We start from the raw sequence: 20599 nt of genomic DNA, 5'->3' as shown, positions 1-20599 counted from the left end.
AGGGACTGTAGCCCACCAGGCTCCTCTGTCCATGGGATTCTCCAGGCATGAATGCTGGAGTGGGTTGCCGTTCCCTTCTCTAGGGGATCTTCCCGACCCAGGGATTGAACCTGGGTCTCCTGCACCGCAGGCAGATTCGTCACCATCTGAGCCCCCACAGGGTAGTGGATGTAGGCCAATGCTACTCTCCCAGTCTGTCTCCCTATTTTATTCTGATGCAAGTGTTCTGGGGACTTCCCCTTGAGAAGCACTGGCCCAGGCCTTCTTATTGCTGAGAGGTCTTTTTGTCAAAGCTAATAAGATGTGGTTCTAGGTGAGGGTTCTCAGTAGAACGTAGCTGAGAGTGAAGAGTAAGGGGCCCTGGCCATCGTGTGTGCTGGTGGATGGAGTGACCTGGCGGCCCTGAGGAGCAGCAGTGGCCCCCAGTGCCCTGTGCTGCCTCTGTCACTGGGTCCCCACTGAACTGTAATTGTCTGTTGGCTCCGTTTCTTTTCCCCATTAGGCTTGAGGGCAGGTACCGTGTCTTTTCTGTCTGTACTCGTAGCACCTAATGCCACCCTCGGTAAAACTTTTGCTTGAGACTGAATCAGTGAATGGATAGACAGATGGGGTTGAAATTCATCACAAATGAAGACACAGCCAAAGGTTTCTCACTTAATAGCTTAACCAAGCTTGGGACGCATAACCAGGAGAGGCTGATATCCCTGTGTGTGAGTACATGTTTTGAAGTGTCCTGTTGCTTTTTCCTTTTAAGTTTGTGTAGGAGTTGAAGGTGTGCAACAGCTCCGGGTGTGGGCTGTGCCTCACAATTATCCAGGGGTTTTACCTCTTACTGGCTGTTTTGGTTTTAAGTGAAAAAGTATTATATACACTTGGGATAAAGAAAAATTTGTCTGAGCCCGGTGGGCTATGGTCCGAGGGGTCACAAAGAGTCGGATACAGCTGAGTGATGAACACGTTCCCTTTCAGCCCCTGGTGCACCTCCCCATGGCCGCACACACCCGCCCGTGTCTGTGGCACTCTCTCCAGGTGTGTGCTATGCACTTGCAGCTGTATGTGCCTTATCCTTTCTCACATGAAAGAAACTCACATGCTGTGAATATCATGCTGCACTTCTTTTTTTTTTTTTCAGTTAACAATACATCTTAAACGTGGTTCCAGATTAAGACACACAGATCTGCGGGTCCTCAGTTGCTCGGTCGTGCCTGACTCTGTCCGACCTCGTGGACTGTAACCCATCAGGCTCCTCTGTCCATGGGGTTTCTCAGGCAAGAATACTGGAAAGGGATCTCATTTCCTTCTCCAGGGGCTCTTCCTGAGCTAGGGATTGAACCTGGGTCTCCTGCATCTCCTGCATTGGCATGTGGTCTCTTTACCACTGAGCCACCCCATGGGTCACGGTCCACAGGGTCCAAGGAGCTGGACGCAGCTGAGCACCTGAGCACCTGAAGCCGTTATAACAATTAGGTGGATGGCTATGTGTGGTACCTGTCTATCTGTCTATCCATTCTCTCTATCGTCTGTCTACCCTATCTGTCATCTATTATCTGTCTCTCCTATCATTTACCTGTGCCCTATCTATTATCTATCCTCTATCTATCTATCCATCTATCTTTCTAGTAAGCCATTGCTGTTATCAGCAATGTTTAAGTGAAGGTCAGTGAATGGATCTCTTTGAATGCATGAGCAAGTATGTGTACAAAATTGTAGAGGTGGTATTCCTAGGTCAAAGGGCTAGTACATTTCAATTTTGCAAAGCTGCTCTCCAAAAAGCCTGCACCAATTATGTTCAACAGTGTGGATAACATTGCTTATATTCCCCCACATTTTTGTTGGTTCAATTTTAAAAACAAAAATTCTGAGGCCCTCATACGTCTATTGCCTTTAAACCTTTCAAGACCAGCTAAGGGATATTCCTGTTTTTAAAGCTCCTAAACTGAGATATTATGAATATTTTCATGTCACGCTATTTCATCTTTCCATGATTCTGATGCAGAAAGCCCATGAATCTGCTTTTGGGAATCATGGATTGATGCCTAGAACCCTGTGTGTACCTGGACTAAACGTCAGCTCCCACAGTCCTGAGGCCCCTCTCTGTTTATAAATACACAGTGAAGAAAAGGGGAACTAGCTTGGGTCGAAAATAATGTGCTAGAACCTTTCAGTTTGCGATTCTTCTTCTTCTGCCTTTCTGTGTTTTCTGTGTCAGCCTCAAGTCTCCCTTTTTTTTTTCCTGGATGAATCATTTGGGAGCTATTTTTTTTTTCCCCCATAGGTTCACAAAGATGTACTTTAAACATGTACTCTTTGAGGACACGTTATTTGATGAGTGCTATTTTGAGGATGTTACATCGACCGATACCTATTTCAAAAACTGCACCATTGAATCGACCATCTTTTATAACACAGGTAAGAGCATGAACAGGGTGAGCTTGGTGTCTAGAAATTGTCCGACTGCTCAGCCATAAGCTTTAGGAGTAGTAAAGTGTTCACTGGTGCGTGTGCTGAGTCTTGGGTTCTTGCCTCATGCAGGGCACAAAGAAGGTGCCATGGCAAATCATTTAATCTGTCTGAATCTCAGTTTGATCACATGTAAAATAGAAATAGAAGCACTGGGCAAGTGTTCTGATCTCAACAAGACTGATGCTATATGCTCAGGGTCTTTGTAGGAACAAATTATGACCCAAATTAAAAAAAAAATAGCATTCCAAGAGGGTGATGTATTATGCCTGGAGTACATTCTTGAAGACCTAGCATAATTTGAAACATAAAATTCTCACGATAATACATGAAAAGGAAAGACTGCATCTTTTCAAGCTTCATGCATGAAATAAGATAAGAATATTTTAAAATTACACCATTTCAGACTTCCATGATTAAAAAAACATCACAAAATTCCACCTCTCTCTCACCCATTATTTTTACTTCTCTCTTTATGAATTAATACCAAGTGAAGCTGGGTTTCAAGGAAACTAACTGAGCTTTACTGGGGGCTTCACCGATACTGTCTCAAGTAAGAAATGTACCAACATCCACATCTTACAACTAGGGAAACAGAAGCTTAAGCAACTTACATTAAGGCCACAGATAAAAATTCCCCCACAGATAACAATTCCCCCACAGATAACAAGTGAGGGAAACAGCTTCATCCCTTAATTGTTAAGCTGTAAAGTCTGCGAGGCTTCCTCTGAAATAGTTGCATTGTGTCTGGATCAATGCTTTCTCCCTGGCATTGGCACCATGGCACAGTTTAATGTGAGAACATCTTTTTCCCCTTCATGATGCCAATCTCAAACAATTCAATATCTGGTCCCTAAATATCCCTTGGTCTTTAAATAGTCCATTATGGAACTTATCTAATTTATCTTTAGCCTGAATGTAAAAAAATATTGGTGAGTGTTGTACATTTCGTCTTTGGCATATCTTTTATTTTCTCCTTTCAAGTTTCAGTGATGCCTCTTTGCTTGCTCTCTTTCTCTTTTTTTCAATGTCAGCAAGTACATATTATTTATGTAAAATATTTTAGGAGTTTCAAAGATAAAATCTTCTATTTCATTAAGGTTTTATATATATATATATATAATTCTATGAATATATGTATTCATATAATTTAGTAACACTTCACTTTCACTTTTCGCTTTCATGCATTGGAGAAGGAAATGGCAACCCACTCCAGTGTTCTTGCCTGGAGGATCCCAGGGATGGGGGAGCCTGGCGGGCTGCCATCTATGGGGTCGCACAGAGTCAGATACGGCTAAAGCAACTTAGCAGCAGCAGCAAGCCCAAGTAACTTTATGTGTCTGTATACTTTGTATGTATGAACTACACTACTCCCAGGTGATGCTAGTGGTAAAAAACCCTCCTGCCAATGCAGGAGGCATAAGAGCCACAGGTTCAATCCCTGGGTCAGGAAGATCCCCTGGAGGAGGGCGTGGCAACCCACTCCAGTATTTTTCCCTGGAGAATCCCTTTGGACAGAGGAGCCTAGAGGGCTGTAGTCCACAGGGCCGCAAAGAGTTGGATAACACTGAAGCAACTTAGCACGCACACAGGCACTATATATATTTATATGTTCTCACATAACACAATATGACATAGATGTTCATACACACTACACGTAATTCATGAACATATATTCGCTACATACCGGCACACATTATATGTACACAGGTGCAGTCAGGTCTGTACACTCACACTTATCCATGTGTATACAGACATGGGCAACATAGCAATTCATTTAGTAGGGTCTGTCCTTACTACTCTTCCTAACATTTAGAAAAGTTATGAAACTTATATATGATCATTGCAAAAGTTCAAACATTAGGAAGGACACAGAGCTGAACTAAAACCTTGTTTCCATCCGGCGCTTGACTTCTGAAATCTTTTCTTCTTTCTCCAGAGGGAGCTGCTGCATAACAGTGTCCTTGCAAACTTTTCATGTTTATTCACGTGGGTAACATATTTGTTTGTTTAAAAGTAAATCGATTATATAGCTCATATTGTTGTGACACTGCTTTTCTACACTTAATATGCCATAGGTATGCACCGTCTAACGTGGTAGGTGAGTGAGAGCTCAGTTGGGTGCGACTGTTTGTGACCCCGTGAACTGTAGTCCTCCAGGCTCCTCTGTCCATGGGATTTCCCAGACAGGAATCCATGCCCTCCTCCAGGGGATCTTCATAACTCAGGGGCTGAACCCAGGTCTCCTGAATCTCCTGTATTGGCAGGTGGATTCTTTACACTGTGCCACGTGGGGAGATTGGGATTTTGCAAACACTTGTAGTCATGAAATATCAGAGCTGGGAAGCAGTGGCTATCATTAGGTGTTTCCTCTGACTTTATAGGCAGAAGCTCAGGGAGGTTAAAGAGGGCCAGCCACTGAGCCAGTTCCCAAACCCAGGTTTGCGGAGAGCCTATATAGTGATCTTTCTTCTAGAACAGCTGATGTTAGAAGCTACCAGAGAACATGAAACGGGTTCCAAAGCAAATGCTTATTTTGTTAATTTTTCAAGACTTCATCTTTTTTAAGAGAAGTTTTGGGTTTATCACAAAATTAGAAGAACGATACAGGAATTTCCATATGCTGCCTCCTCACACACCATAGCCTGCGCCATGATCAACATCCCCCACCAGGGCGGTAGCTTTGTTATAATAAATGAACATCATCACCCAAAGTCCATAGTTCACGCTGAGGTTTATTCTTTTTTTGCATAGTAAGGCTTTTGCTTTTTAATTTTAAAAGGTTTTAATTGGAGCATAACTGCTTTACAGTGCTGTGCTGGTTTCTGCTGCACAACAGCGTGAGTCAGCTCCGTGTATTCATATGCCCCTTGTCTCCCGAGGCTCCCTCCCACCACCCCGCCCTCTAGGCCAGCCCAGAGCCCTGAGCTGAGCCTCCCGTGCCGTCCAGCGCTTCCCACAGCTCCTGTTCCACGCCTGGCGGCGTGCGTATGTCAGTGCCACAGCCCAGTTTGTCCCCTTCCCCCACCCTCGGTCCACATGCCTGTTCTCTGCATCTGTGTCTCTGTTCCCGCCCTGTGAATAGGTTCATCTGTAGCATTTTTCTAGATTCCACATACATATTAGTGCATTTGTTTATGAAGCTGCTGCTGCTAAGTCGCTTCAGTCGTGGCCGACTCTGTGCGACCCCATAGACGGCAGCCCACCAGGCTCCCCCTGTCCCTAGGATTCTCCAGGCAAGAACGCTGGAGTGGGTTGCCATTTCTTTCTCCAATGCATGAAAGTGAAAAGTGAAAGTGAAGTCGCTCAGTCGTGTCTTTCTCTTAGCAACCCCATGGATTGCAGCCTACCTGGCTCCTCCGTCTGTGGGTTTTTCCAGGCAAGAGTACTGGAGTGGGGTGCCATTGCCTTCTCCCATTTATGAAGCACCTCCCACAAAAGAGTAAATCAAAATTTAAAATTCCGCACTCTTCACATTTTTCTTCTTTCCTCACACATTTCTGCCCAAGCTTCTAAGTCTCAAAGTTTAGTTAGAGATAGGATCAGACTTCCAGAGCAATAGGGGAGGGAAAGGCCTTTGTTCTTGGTGTTCTCCGTTCAATGGGCTTGGATACATGGATAATATGTATCATTGTAACATCATGCAGAGTATTTTTACTCTCCCAAGTCATCTATTTCCTGCCTAACCCCCGCAACCACTGAGCCAATGGTGTTTATTTAGAAGCCTGCTCAGGTTTTTGTGACCAGCTCAATCTGGACCCAATTCTCTGGCCATTTGCCTCTTATAAGCTGAGAACCCTTGAAGGAATACCCCAGGCAGGGTGGGCCTCAGTGTCATATTGTTGATACAAACAGGGCTGTTAACTGGCTTGAAAGATGTTCTACTTACACATGTCCCTCAATGAACGTTCATTCCATTTCCCTTTGCTTAGAGAAACTTACACAAGTTGTTACATTTTTAAAGATTTCTTGCTACATCTGTGGGAGAAGGCAATGGCACCCCACTCCAGTACTCTTGCCTGGAAAATCCCATGGATGGAGGAGCTTGGTGGACTGCAGTCCATGGGGTAGCTAAGAGTCAGATACAACTAAGCGACTTCACTTTCACTTTTCACTTTCATGCATTGGAGAAGGAAATGGCAGCCCACTCCAGTGTTCTTGCCTGGAGAATCCCAGGGACAGGGGTGCCTGGTGGGCTGCCGTCTATGGGGTCGCGCAGAGTCGGACATGACTGAAGCGACTTAGCAGCAGCGGCAGCAGCTGCATCTGTACCTTGGCCCCTGTTGTTATTGTTGTTGTTCAGTTGGTAAGTCATGTCTGACTCTGCAGTCCCATAGACTGCAGCATGCCAGGCTTCCCTGTACTTCACTACTGGAGTTTGCTCAAATTCACTTCCATTGAGTTGGTGATGCCATCCAACCATCTACTCCTCTGTCGCTTCCTTCTCCTCCTGCCCTCAGTCTTTCCCAGCATCAGGATCTTTTCCAGTAAGTAGGCTCTCCACATCAGGTGGCCAAAGTATTGGAGTTTCAGCTTCAGCATCAGTCCTTCCAATGAATATTCAGGATTGATTTCCTTTAGAATCAACTGGTTTGATCTCCTTGGAGTCCAAGGGACCCTCAAGAGTCTTCTCCAGCACCATAATTTGGAAGCATCTGTTCTTTGGCGCTCAGCTTTCTTTATGGTCCAACTCTCATATCTGAACAAGACTACTGGAAAAACCATAGCTTTGACTATACAGACCTTCATCCACAAAGTGACGTCTCTGCTTTTAAATATGCTGTCTACGTTTGTCACCACCACGTGTTACCTTGACTTTGTCTGAGTGCCAGGGGGTGGTGCTGCCTGCCCGAGGAAGGGGAATAACTCCAATCCCTGCCTCTGCCCCACATCTCCCCAGCACTCTCCCCCTCCCCGACCCCTGTTTCACATGAACCACATGTTTCCTTCTCTCCTCAGACCTCTATCAACATAAGTTCATCAACTGTCATTTTATCAACGTCACCTTTCTGGAGCAGAAGGAGGGCTGCCATATGGACTTAGAGCAAGACAATGACTTCCTGATCTACCTTGTCAGCTTCCTTGGCAGTCTGTCTGTCTTGCCTGGGAACATCATTTCTGCCCTGCTCATGGACAGAGTCGGAAGACTCAAGATGATCGGTGAGTTGCCAGGGATGTCACGCCTGTGTTCTAGTGGGCCAGGGCAGAGGCTTAAAGTGGAGGAAAAGCAGTGGGATTTTCCTTTGTCTTTTTCAAGAAAACTCGCACAGGAAACCATGTAGGTAAGATGGATTCTGCTGGTATAGAACCAAGTCTGCAAAACCCTAGGGCACCTTGGAGATCTCTGAGATCCCTAGTCCAGGTCAGGCACAAGCCGTCATTTCCTGATTCAGCAATTCTGTCACAGTTACGTATTCTATTAGCACTCCAGTAGGATGTTATATACGTCCGCTGTACCCACTTTGTATTCCTCTTTGTGGAAAAATACACTAAAATGCTTTTAAATGAGCATCAATTTCATTTGATGATCTTAGATGAATCTTGTTACTTTTTATTATGTAATAGTAATAACGTTCTGGGCTTTGGAGTTGGACAGGCTCATGTTGGAATCCTATCACCTAAAGGCTATTTGACTTTGGACATGTTCCTTTTCCTCTCTGGGCCTCATTTTACAGATAACTAGACTTATGATGAGCTGGCAGGGGTTTGGGAGAATTTGACACAATGCACCCAAAGCATCTCCTAGTGCTCGGTGCATTGCAGGTTCTCACGTCTGCCTTGCTTCATTCTGCCAGATTTGCAGCAGTTTGTTACCAAAACACAAGCCAGGCATGGTGAGCAAGAAACGAAATATGTATACACCCAGAGCCAGGGTAAGCGTGGGGCTTCCCAGGTGGCACTAGTGGTAAAGAGCCCACCTGCCAGTGCGAGATATGCAAACGATATGAGTTCAATCCTTGGGTCGGGAGTGGGAGGAGGAGATGGCAACCCCCTCCAGTATCCTTGCCTGGAGAATCCCGTGAACAGAGGAGCCTGGCAGGCTACAGTCCATGGGGTCATGAAAGAGCTGGACACGACTGAGCCACTGAGCACAGCACAGGGAAAATGTACACAGAAGAATATGGTCAAGGGGCTTCCCTGTGGCTCAGCGGTCAAGCAGCCGCCTACCGATGCAGGAGACACGGGTTCGATCCTCAGTCCAGGAAGATCCCACATGCCCTGAGGCAACTAAGTCCATGCACCACAACTGTCGCGATTGTGGTCTAAAGCCTGGGAGCCACAACTGCTGAAGCCTGTGCGCCTGGAGCCTGGGCTCTGAAGCAAGAAAAGCCTCCGCAGTGCAAAGCCCTTGCACCACAACGGAGAGTAGCCCCCGCTGTCGCAGCCAGAGAAAGGCCCACGCAGCACCGGAGACTTAGCACAGCCAAAGATAAATTAACAAAATCACCAAAGAAAGAATATAAGTCAAGGCCAGGGGAGGGGGAGCAGACAGTAGGCTGATACACATGCCATGAGTTCAGCCCCGGGGATGTAGTTGTCGGGAAAAATTAATTCCGAGATCCTGGCAGCAAGGCGCAAAGGACACAAAACAAATTGCAGAGCCTCTTTGTCAATAAGTAGTTGCATGACTATTTAGAATGGTGAGCCCAAGACATGCCTGTGGTTTCTGCTTTTTAATCTCGTCGAGAGGATGGTCCTGTCTCAGGCATAGCAGATTGAGCTGTGCCCTCTTCAGTTACAGTGTTCTGGTTAGACTGGAAACCCGATGCGGGAAGATGGTGGCTTATCAACTTCTGTGAAGTCTGTGCCCAGCTCAGTGTCTGCCACTGAGTCCTGGCTTAGTCACGCTGTGGGACTGAGAGAACCAGCAGAGATGACCTCTTTCCTGGGTGAGCTGGAGGCACCAAGTTTTTCAGCAGAAGGTCCTGAAGGGCAGCGTGGTGTCAGAGACTGGTGGCTGGGAGTCAGCTGGCCGTCTCAGCCGGCACTGGCTTTGTGAGTCCGCACGACTTCCTCGACTGCTCTGAGATTCTCTCCCACGATGGTTAAATAATACCTCTGTTTGCTCCAGTGAGAGTAAGTGTGTGACACTTCTGCCACTGGCCTTTTTTTTTAAACTTTGGAAATATTAGTAGGTAAGGAGCTAGACAAATAGCATGTTTCAAGCAGTCTCTGTCGGTCTGTGTAATAACAACATAGAGAAGAAAAACAGGTGACTGAAGCCATACATTTTTACTTGGCATTTGAACTAAATCACTTGGAGTGGCTCTGACAGGTCTATTTTTATGGGAAACCCCGCCCCCCCCCCACAATTTTGGAGAAGAAAAGAGCAATCTTCGTACAAGAAGCTGAATTTGTTTTTCTTTCTTTTTTTTCAATGATTTATTTATTTATTTTTGGCGGCGCTGGGTCTTTGTTGCTGCACACTAAACGACAGGGCCTGGGGTCTGCTCTCTAGTTGCGATGCACAGCCTTCTCGTTGCAGTGGCTTCTCTTGCTGCAGAGCGCGGGCCCTAGGAAGCCTGGGCTTCAGGAGTTGTGGCACGGGGCCTCAGTAGTTGCATCTCCCTGGGTCTAGAGCACAGGCTCAGTGGTTGTGGCCATGGGCTTAGATGCTCCATGGTTTGGGGGATCTTTCTGGACCAAGGAGCGATTCTCAGTCTCCTGCACTGGCAGGCAGGTTGTTTACCACTGAGCCACCAAGGAAGCTCTATCGTAAGGTATTGAATGTAGTTCCCTATCCTATACAGTAGGACCTTGTTTATCCATTCTCTATATAATAGCTTCAGGTAAGTAATATTTTTCTTAATTTTAAAATTTATGTCTTTGTTTATTTTATCTTCCGCGGTGCTGGGTCTTTGTTGCTGCGTGTGGGCTCGCTCTAGTTCTGGCACGCAGGGGCTACTCTCTAGCTGTGTGCGTGGCCTTCTCATTGCAGTGGCTTCTCTTGTGGCAGAGCATGGTCTCTAGGGCCCGAAGACTCCGTAGTTGTGATGGAAAAGTTTAGTTGCCCTGAGGCATGTGGGGTCTTCCTGCACCAAGGACCGATCCCATGTCCCCTGAGTTGGCAGGTGGTTTCTTAGCCACTGCACCACCAGGGAAGTCCCCAGGAAGTGAATTTCTATCACAGGTCTTTTAAGTCCTAGGGTTGAATAGTGAATTCTGTGTCACGTCCTGGAGTAGCTGAAAGAGTTCTTGGGAGATAAGTGTGGATGAAGGGTCGGAATTTGGGGGGGGGGGATTGCCCCTGTGAACTAGAATGGACCACCCCCCTCAGCCAAGGGCTCAGGGAGGGCTGAGCACAGGAAGCAGGCGGGGCAGGGAGAGAGCACATATCCTTTCCTTCTCCACGGAGTCTCTTCTTATCATCATGAATGTATCCCAGCTGAAAATAAAGTTCTCCAATGCTAACTAGTTGTACTCCCCAAACTGGATATCTGCAGCTAATATTTACCATTCGTCGTTGTTTCTATGTTGTTCAGTCACTCAGTCATGTTCAGCTCTTTGTGATCCCATGGATTGCAGCATTCCAGGCTTCTCTGTCCTTTACCATCTCCTGGAATTTGCTCAAACTCTTATCCATTGAGTCGGTGATGCCATCCAACCGTCTCATCCTCTGTCGTCCCCTTCTCCTCCTGCCTTCAAGCTTTCCCAGCATCAGAGTCTTTTCTAATGAGTCAGTTCTTTGCATCAGGTGACCAAAGTATTGCATCTTCAGCTTCAGCACCAGTCCTTCAAATGAATATTCAGGGTTGATTTCCTTTAGGATTGACTGGTTTGATCCCCTTGCTGTCCAAGGGACTCTCAAGAGTCTTCTCCAGCATCACAGTTCAGAAGCATCAATTCTTTGGTGCTTAGCTTTCCTTATGGTCCAACTCTCACATCCGTACATGACTATGGGAAAAACCATAGCTTTGACTGTATGGACCTTTGTCTTTATATTTTCATCTTTTGCTAATGTCTATTTCATTTCTGAGCAAGACTGTTAAAAGCTCATACAGTGTTCTTTTTGTATGTTTAGAAAAAGGTCTGGCACACAGAGTATCAACTGCTATATTCTCGGGCCCCAGTACCTACCAGGTACTCAGTTAATGTCTCGATGTGATGTGGAGTGACCTGTTTTGAAATTGCCTTTCCCAAGACCCTGGGACAACCCCCCAGTCGAGTCTGCTGGAGCATCATTTATCCTGCTTACTCTGCCACTGTGCCCTCTTTGGGCCAGAATTGTGCCTTGTTAACAGCAGAGAAGAAATTTTTCCTGATGAGCCCGTTATTCCTCATTTATTCAATTTAATAAACATTAATTTGTCCCTAACAGTTCTCCACCAGGCTGTGTGGTCAGCAACGGGAATACGATGCTAATTGAGACAGACAGCGTCCTTGTGCTTAAGGAACAAATGATCTGTGGGAGAGATAGACATAAACTAGAAATTTCATTCAACTAACACTTAGGAAGTGCTTATTAGAGGTCAGATTTTGTTTCAGGCATTTTGTAAATATTAGTATATTTAACCTTCACCGTAACCCTGTGATGGGGAAAGTGAGACAGCTCAGGGAGGTTAAGTGTCTCACTCAAGGTCACACAGGGGCAGCTGGGGTTGACCTCAGGCTTCTCCAAAACAAGGGCATAATGATGAGAGTGGAAGAACTGGGGACCAGAGGGATCTATAGGAAAGACTCAACATAGTCAATCCTAAAGGAAGTTAACCCTGAATATTCATTGGAAGGCCTGTTGCTGAAGCTGAAACTTCAGTACTTTGGCCACCTGATGTGAAGAGCCAGCCCACTGGAAAAGACCCTGATGCTTGGAAAGATTGAGGGCAGGAGGAGAAGAGCGGGACAGAGGATGAGATGGTTGGATGGCATCACTGACTCAATGGACATGAGTTTGAGCAAGCTCCAGGAGATAGTGGAGGACAGAACAGCCTGACAGGCTACAATTCAGTGAGTGGTGGTTGGGGGGTGGGGCGTCTCAAAGAGTCGGATATGACTTAGCAACTGAACAACAGCAATGGTTCCCTATCACTTGATTTCTTTGATGATAATATTTGGTGTTCAATAAACATTGTACACCAACGCCCATGGCTGGCCTCCTTGAGCGATGCATGCTTGTTGATGATACAGTTCTCGGGGCACTCGTGGTCCAGTAGATAGCTGTCTCCTCCTGCTCTAGTACTCTCCTCACCGTTGGAAAGAGGTTAGCATGCTACCCAGTCACAGCCTATCCCTCCCCAGAATCAGCAGAATGCAGCTGGACAGTTACCATCCCCCAGCTCATCAGCAGGGTTTGGCATGAGTCTCAGCGGCTCCAGGACTGATGGTGAGGCTCCAGGCAGAGGCCTCCTCCCCAACCCCCACCCAGGGATGCACTTGCAGGGGAGGCCAGACCAGCCTTCTGGTTCCTTGGCAACCTAAAGAGCTCCCTTCTCCAGGCTCCTGATCCCTGGTGGGGACTCTTCTCTGTTTCCCAGATGGTTGTTTGGGACCTGCTTCTTTCTTTCTGCCAACTATTCCCACTACATTTCCAGAATATTCTTGATCCCCGCCCTGCACCCACTCAAGACTTCCCCAGCTCTTCCGGTCTGGATGTATTGAATTTGGGTAGGATGTGACATAGCTTTCTTTGAAGGGAATCTCTTGTCATTAACTGTATCACCCAGAGTCCTGGTGGGAAAAGGAATTCACCCAAGATAGTTCTGGTGAAGACTGTATGCTGGAGCAGCATCTAAACGTGTGGGCAGGGTTGTGGGGATAGATGAGGTTGATGAGACACCCAGATACTAGTGACAGTGGGCAGCAGGCTCTATCTCCAGGGACAGAGGGAGGAAACAGCAGTAACTGAATCCAGGGGGAGCTAGAACCAAGGAGGAGGCATCCGGGAGAAACTATAGTTCTGGAGGGATGTAACATTTGCCCCAAAAAGGGCTTATAAAGCAGGCTGGAAACTGGCATGAAATACCCCGAGCCCTTTCTCCTTGCAACTGACAAGGGAGCCAACTGCAGGCATGCTGTCCACAGGGGTTATCTTCCTGGGGCACAGGGCAGGGCTGAGGAGGGTAGCTTAGATATCTGGGATGCAGGTGGCATACGTAAGAATGCCCAGCGGGGCTCTTGATCAGGTGTTCTTCTGTAGCCAGTGTCCAGTTGAACTCGAGCTCCATAAAAATGGAGTCTTAAAAAAAAAAAGATGATTGCCTATGCTCTGTGACAGCCTGGAGGCGTGGGATGGGCAGGGAAGTCGGGGGAGGTTTAAGAGGGAGAGGACATATGTATGCCTGTGGCTGATTCATGTTGATGTATGGCAGAAACTGTCACTATATTGTAAAGTAATTATCCTTCAATTAAAAATTAAAGGGCTTCCCTGGTGGCTGGGTTGGAAAAACCCCTTGGAGAAGGCAAAGGCTACCCACTCCAGTATTCTGGCCTGGAGAATTCCATGGACAGTTCATGGGGTTGCAAAGGGTTGGACAAGACTGAGCAACTTTCACGTATACTGCTGGCTCAGCTGGTAAAGAATCTGCCTGCAGTGTGAGAGTCCTGGGTTAAAAAAAATTTTTTTTTAAAATTTCATTTATTTATTTATTTTTGGCTGCACTGGGTCTTCGTTGCCGCGCTGGCTTGCCTCTAGGTGCGTCGAGGGGGAGCTCCCCTCTTGTTGCGGAGCTCGGGCTCTAGGGCGACAGGCTTCAGTATTTGTGGCTCCCGGGGGCTCTGGAGCAGGGGCTCAGTTGCCCTGTGGCCTGTGGGAGCTTCCTGGGGTCAGGGATTGAATCCGTGCCTCCTGGATTGGCAGGTGGATTTGTTACCACTGAGCCATCGGGGAAGTCCCAAGAATGGAGTCTTCTGATACTGATGAATCTCAGCACCTTAGGAAGTCCAGCATATAATAGTTTCTCAACTAATATCCACCCTCTCTGCCTTGTCTTCAGTTACTCTGGTCTGGAAAGTACTCAGTTCAGTTCAGTTGCTCAGTTGTATCAGACTCTTTGCGACCCCATGAACCGCAGCACGCCAGGCCTCCCGGAGTCCACCCAAACCCATGTCCATAGAGTCGGTGATGCCATCCAACCATCTCATCCTCTGTCGTCCCCTTCTCCTCCTGCCCTCAATCTTTCCCAGCATCAGGGTCTTTTCAAATGAGTCAGCTCTTCGCAGGAGGTGGCCAAAGTATTGGAGTTTCAGCTTCAACATCAGTCCTTCCAATGAACACCCAGGACTGGTCTCCTTTAGGATGGACTGGTTGGATCTCCTTGCAGTCCAAGGGACTCTCAAGAGTCTTCTCCAACACCACAGTTTAAAAGCATCAATTCTTCAGCGCTCAGCCTTCTTTATAGTCCAACTCTCACATCCATACATGACCACTGGACAGTACTAGGGAGGGAGAATTTTGAAATCCTTCCTGGTGGCTCATTCTGGTGACATGACCCATGCAGGCTGTAATTCCACGGCTGGGGTGCCACGTGGGGGTCCAAGGTGTGCTCCCTGTGTGTGGAGATGAACCTGCTTTTGCAGGTGTTGTCTGACATGGGTTTCGTGTTTCTTTCTCCTCTGATCTCCCTGGGCAGGTGGCTCCATGCTCATCTCGGCCGTCTGCTGCTTCTTCCTGTTTTTCGGCAACAGCGAGTCCGCGATGATCGGCTGGCAGTGCCTGTTCTGCGGGACCAGCATTGCTGCCTGGAACGCACTGGATGTGATCACAGTGGAGCTGTATCCCACCAACCAAAGGTCAGCTCCTCTCTGTGCTTTCTATGGGACTTGCTTGGGCTCCTTTGGCCAAGAGTCAGCCTGCCACGAGATTCTCCACCAGGGCCATCTTGGTCTTCTTGGAGTTCGATGGACCAAATGTCTCTTGGGTTGTTGAGTTTCTCTTGCCCAGAGGCTGGCATAGGCCTGGAGCTGGGAAGGCTAAGGCTTGATAGAGTAGGTTGGATGGCAAGATGTAAAGGGCCAGGGCAAACCTTGTCCAGGAGAGAGGAGCCAGGGCTAACCCTATGTATGTGCCATCCAAGGGGAGGTGAGAACAGACATGCCAGTGGGAAGTGAAGGAGAAAGGGGAAGAGCTGGACAGACAAAGGGTGGAGCAGAAATAATGGTGGCATGAGGCACGATGGTTAGGACATTTGCAAAGAATGTGGCAGGAATGCCCAGCATTTATTTTCTTTCATGCACACTCTTTAGGAAGAGGTCTAGTTTAAAGGCATAGAGTCAAGGCCCATTGCTTAGCAGGTAATTTCTTCTCATGGAGGGGGAATTTTTTTCTTTTGTGGATTTTTTCTTTATTTAATAGATAAGTTACACAGACAGTGTAAAATCAGACAGTACAAAAAAAAAAAAGATTTACAGTGAGAAGTTCAATCTTTCTTCTCCCATAGGCTGCTAATTCCCCTCTCAGAAGCAGCAATTACTACCAGTTTCTCGTGTATTCATTAGAAATATTCTTTGCATAAATAGGAATGCATATGTGTATGTGTTTGTGTGATTTGTTACCATCTTTGTGTATATGTTACCATCCCCCCTTTTAAAACCAAGATGAGAGCATGCTATGTCATGCTTTATTCTCACAGGCATATATTTTGAAGATTGTTCCATATAACTTTCTCAGTATTTTAAATGGATTCATAGTATGTAGAGGGGGGATTTTTCAGGACTGCATGTGAGTGGCTCTTGGGCCAGAAATGAGTGTGAAGTGGTGTGGAAGGCAAGTAAATGCAATTCTGCAGAAAATAATGATATTCCCAAGACAATTGATGACAGAGGTATTGGATTACAGGTAGCTATGGAAAAGCACGGGATATTATATTTGAAACCTCTTCTGTTAATCAAAGAACTTCTATTACAAAAAATAAGAGATGCAAAGTTATCATTATTTCAGTGATATGTGATTTTAAATCCAGGGAACCTAAGGGAATTAAACAAAGAGAGTAATAGGGACAATGAAATAATTTGGTAAAATGGTCAATAATAAAACTGACATAAGAATTTATAGATCTTAAAGAAGATCAAATATTAAAAATAAAATGAAATTCATTTAATAATGGAAGAAATCATAAAATATTTCAGAATCCATTTGATGAGAAAACTGAAAAGCTTATGTGAAGAAATCATAAAACTTTACTGAGAGATACAAAATAAGACTTAAATATATGTCAATATGTATCTAAGAAGATTTAATCTTACAAAAATATTAAGTATTTTTTAGCGTTTGAAGCATTCATTTACAGCTCTATGAGATTTTTTTCCCACCCTGGGAAACTAAAAAAAAAAAAAAAAAGACTGTAAAATTTATCTGGAGAAATACACATATGAAAATACCCCCCAAAATTCTGAAAACAAAAAGACTGGGGTTGGGGTGGGCAAAAATGGATAAAGGTAAAGTGTTGTATGGTTATAGAAAAAATGTTAAAAGAATTTAAAGTAAAAAAATATATATATTCTTTATAAACTTGTGGTATGAAATAGAGACAGTTTACTTAATTTGGGGAGGACTAGTGCTCAGAACACGGGCTTCTAAGGTGGCTCAGTGACTTGGAAAGAAAGTTATGACAAACCTAGTAGCGTATTAAAAATCAGAGACGTTGCTTTGCTGACAAAGGTCTGTATAGTCAAAGCTATAGTTTTTCCAGTAGTCATGTATGGATGTGAAAATTGGACCATAATGAAGGCTGAGCGCCGAAGCATCAATTGATGCTTTTGAACTGTGGTGCTGGAGAAGACTCTTGAGAGTCCCTTGGATTGCAAGGAGATATAACCAATTGATCCTAAAGGAAATTAACCCTGAATATTCATTGGAAGGACTGATGCTGAAACAGAAGCTCCAGTACTTTGGCCACCTGATGTAGAGAGCCAACTCACTGGAAAAGACCCTGATGCTGGGGAAGATTGAAGGCAGGAGGAGATGGGGACAACAGAGGATGAGATAGTTGGTTGGCATCACCAACTCAATGGGCATGAATTTGAGCAAGCTCCATGAGGTGGTGAAGGACAGGAAAGCCTGGGGTACTGCAGTTCATGAGGTCTCAAAGAATCAGACACGACTGAACGACTGAAGGACAACAAATTCAGGAGACGCATGAGTCAAGGGTTCGATCCCTGGGTTGGGAAGATCTCCTGGAGAAGGAAATGGCAACCCAATCCAGTATTCTTACCTGGAAAGTTCCAATAGTGCTTAGAATATTGTCTCTGTACATAAATGGAATCAGAAGACAATTGATGGTTAACAGTAGTTATCACTGGGAAGTGTGGTTAATACCAGTTAGGATTAGGTTCTGCCATGAGTGAGAGACTCCAGATATTAATAACTACAGACGTAGGAAGTTAGGAACTACAGGGTCTTTTTATCTTGTTTCTTCCTCTTTCATGACCTCAGTCATGGTCTGCAGCGAGACCATCTATATTCCCGGAAGCAGAATGGAAGGATAAAGGACTTTAAAAATAAAGCAAAACAAAACTTTTAAATTTTATATTGGAGTATACCCACTCCCCACTCCAGTACTCTTGCCTGGAAAATCCCATGGATGGAGGAGCCTGGTAGGCTGCAGTCCATGGGGTTGCTGAGGGTCGGACATGACTGAGCGACTTCACTTTCACTTTTCACTTTCATGTATTGGAGAAGGAAATGGCAACCCACTCCAGTGTTCTTGCCTGGGGAATCCCAGGGACGGGGGAGCCTGGTGGGCTGCTGTCTGTGGGGTCACACAGAGTTGGACACGACTGAAGCGATTTAGCAGTAGCAGCAGTAATATCCACTCCAGTATTCTTGGGCTTCCGTGATAGCTCAGTCAGTAAAGAGCCTGCCTGCAAGGTGGGAGACCTGGGTTTGATCCCTGGGTTGGGAAGATCCCCTGGAGGATCCCTGGAGGAGGGCATGGCAACCCACTCCAGTATTTTTGCCTGGAGAATCCCATGGACAGGGGAGGCTGGCCAGCTACAGTCCACGGGGTCACAAAGAGTCAGGCACGACTGAGCGGCTAAGCACACGGCACATAGCCAATTAGCAACGCTGTGATAGTTTCAAGTGAATAGCAAAGGGACTCAGCTATTCATTTACGTGCATCCGTTCTCCCCCAAATGCCCCTCCCATCGAGACTGCCACGTGACATCGACCAGAGTTCCCTATGCTATGTAGTTGGAAAAGACCACTCTTGACATCTCTTAAGGAAGTTTCTCAGGAACTGCCGCTTGTACTTATATTCCATTGGCTTAAACTTCGGAAGCACAGGAGTCTGGGAAATATAGTCTTATATCTGGAGATCTGCTATTTAGGCAGAACCGTTTTTGCCACAAGAAGGTAGAGGAGTTATTAATGGGGAACACGTACACTTTCTGCTTCATCCTTTTCCATTCTTGCAATATGTCACAGTACTCAGGTACTTGTGTGCATGCTAAGTTGCTTCAGTGTTTGACTCTCTGTGACCCCACGGAAGCAGCCTGCCAGGCTCCTCTGTCCATGGGATTCTCCAGGCAAGGACGCCGGAGTGGGTTTCTATGCCCTTCTCCAGGGGATCTTCCTGATCCAGAGATCAAACCTGCCTCTCTAATGTCTCCTGTATTGACAGGTGGGTTCTTTACCACTAGCGCCACCTGGGAAGCCTGTGAGCAACTCAAGTTGGAAGGAAATACTCTAAAATGTTAATAATGGTGATTCCTTTCAGTGGTGAAGTTACAGATTCTTGCATCTTTATGTTATTCTGTATTTCCAAATTAGACTGAAATAAGAATGTGTTACTTTGATATTTAGGGAAAAAAATTCCCTCCCACATCTTCACTATACTTCTTCTTCTTTTTTTTTTTTTTTTTTTTTGGCTTGAGGGATTCACTCCGACAGGGTTTTTATTTTTTATTGAAAAAACTTTTTATTTTGTGTTGAGGCTGAAAAGAATGAGTTGATTAGAAAACAACATTGTAGTTTCAGGTGTACAGCGAAGGGACTCAGTCATACACAGGTATCCATTCTCCCCCAGACTTCCCTCCCATCCAGGCTGCACTCTACTTCTTTAACAAGGGAAAGGAAGAACCCAGTCCCACACATCTAAGGAGGTCTAGTTTATATCCTCCAGAATGGTTTCCTTTCTCCTTCTTTTACAGGGCAACAGCCTTTGGCATCCTCAACGGATTATGCAAATTTGGCGCCATCCTGGGAAACACCATCTTCGCTTCTTTTGTTGGGATCACCAAAGTGGTCCCCATCCTTCTGGCGGCCACTTCCCTCGTTGGGGGAGGCCTGATTGCTCTTCGACTGCCGGAGACTCGAGAACAGGTCCTGATGTGAACCACCTGCCAGGGAAAGGAAATGTTGGAAGAACCCCGTCTGGGAACCTCCACGGTGCCCTCACTTCCTGTCTGTCACTGTCCGGCGGACCCCTGGATCGCGCAGGAGGAAAACTTGAACTTGGGACCCCTAGCTTAGCACCCGTTTCCGCTGTCTGTATGTTTGTAACTCGGGGGTTTCCTGAGCTGTCCTCCCGTAGAATCCCAGAACTCCATGCTTGGCTTCTAGTGTGCCCAGCCGAGGGGAGAACACCCCCAGTGGGAGCACAGACTAAGCAAGGGGTGTATATTTCTGCAGGTGAGGTACAAGGACTTTCTTGCATTTAAAAATGAACTTGAGAAACACTCACGTTCCTCTGTGAAGTTCCTCGGAGCCCAAGGACTTAACAAATGGACTTGGTGGGGAAGTTGAGTCATTGTCTGAATACTGAAGTACATATGATACATATATTTTTGCAGTTAAAGTGTCACTTCTCATAGTTTCCATTTGAAAATTGGCACAGTAGCATTGAAGATACTCTGATATAGGAAACCAAATATTTGAGCAATATCTGTAGAAATCTATGTTACTCCTTCCAAGAGTCCTAAGTTTTCCATGATGATTAGGGGGTAAATTGAAGAATAATATTTATTCCTATTTTGATCTAGTCAAAAACACTTAAGGGGATAGGCATTCTTTAAACTAACTTTGTACATAATTGTCTTTGGGTTTCATTTGCAGAAATGGTGTCTGCAAATATTTGCCAGCATTTAGCCATATTTGGAGAGGAGTTGGTGTTTGAGGTCCCAAGAAATTGGGGCTGATGGAGTGAAGTGCAAGCACAATTTCTTATAGCCATTTAACTTGCTGGCGGGAGGATGCACTTCACGA

The 20599-nt window shown here is 45.8% G+C and overlaps 1 protein-coding gene across 3 annotated transcripts in view; it reads left to right on the top strand.

Moving 5' to 3' along the window:
* The window catches only part of SV2B (synaptic vesicle glycoprotein 2B), a 93967-nt gene extending 74238 nt beyond the window's left edge, over positions 1-19729 (top strand). For 2 of the 3 annotated variants that reach the window (XM_068991188.1, XM_068991186.1), the window contains 4 exons: positions 2276-2409; positions 7420-7620; positions 15027-15186; positions 19546-19729. In XM_068991188.1, coding sequence (XP_068847289.1) covers positions 2276-2409; positions 7420-7620; positions 15027-15186; positions 19546-19729 — 679 coding nt within the window. The remainder of the gene's footprint in view (positions 1-2275; positions 2410-7419; positions 7621-15026; positions 15187-19545) is intronic. The other variant, XM_068991187.1, reaches the window with a different exon arrangement.
* Positions 19730-20599: the final 870 nt, after the last annotated feature.

This window comes from Capricornis sumatraensis, chromosome 19 (genome assembly GCF_032405125.1).
Source record: "Capricornis sumatraensis isolate serow.1 chromosome 19, serow.2, whole genome shotgun sequence".
NCBI lineage: Eukaryota > Metazoa > Chordata > Mammalia > Artiodactyla > Bovidae > Capricornis > Capricornis sumatraensis.
This window is presented reverse-complemented; position numbering and strand designations above follow the sequence as displayed.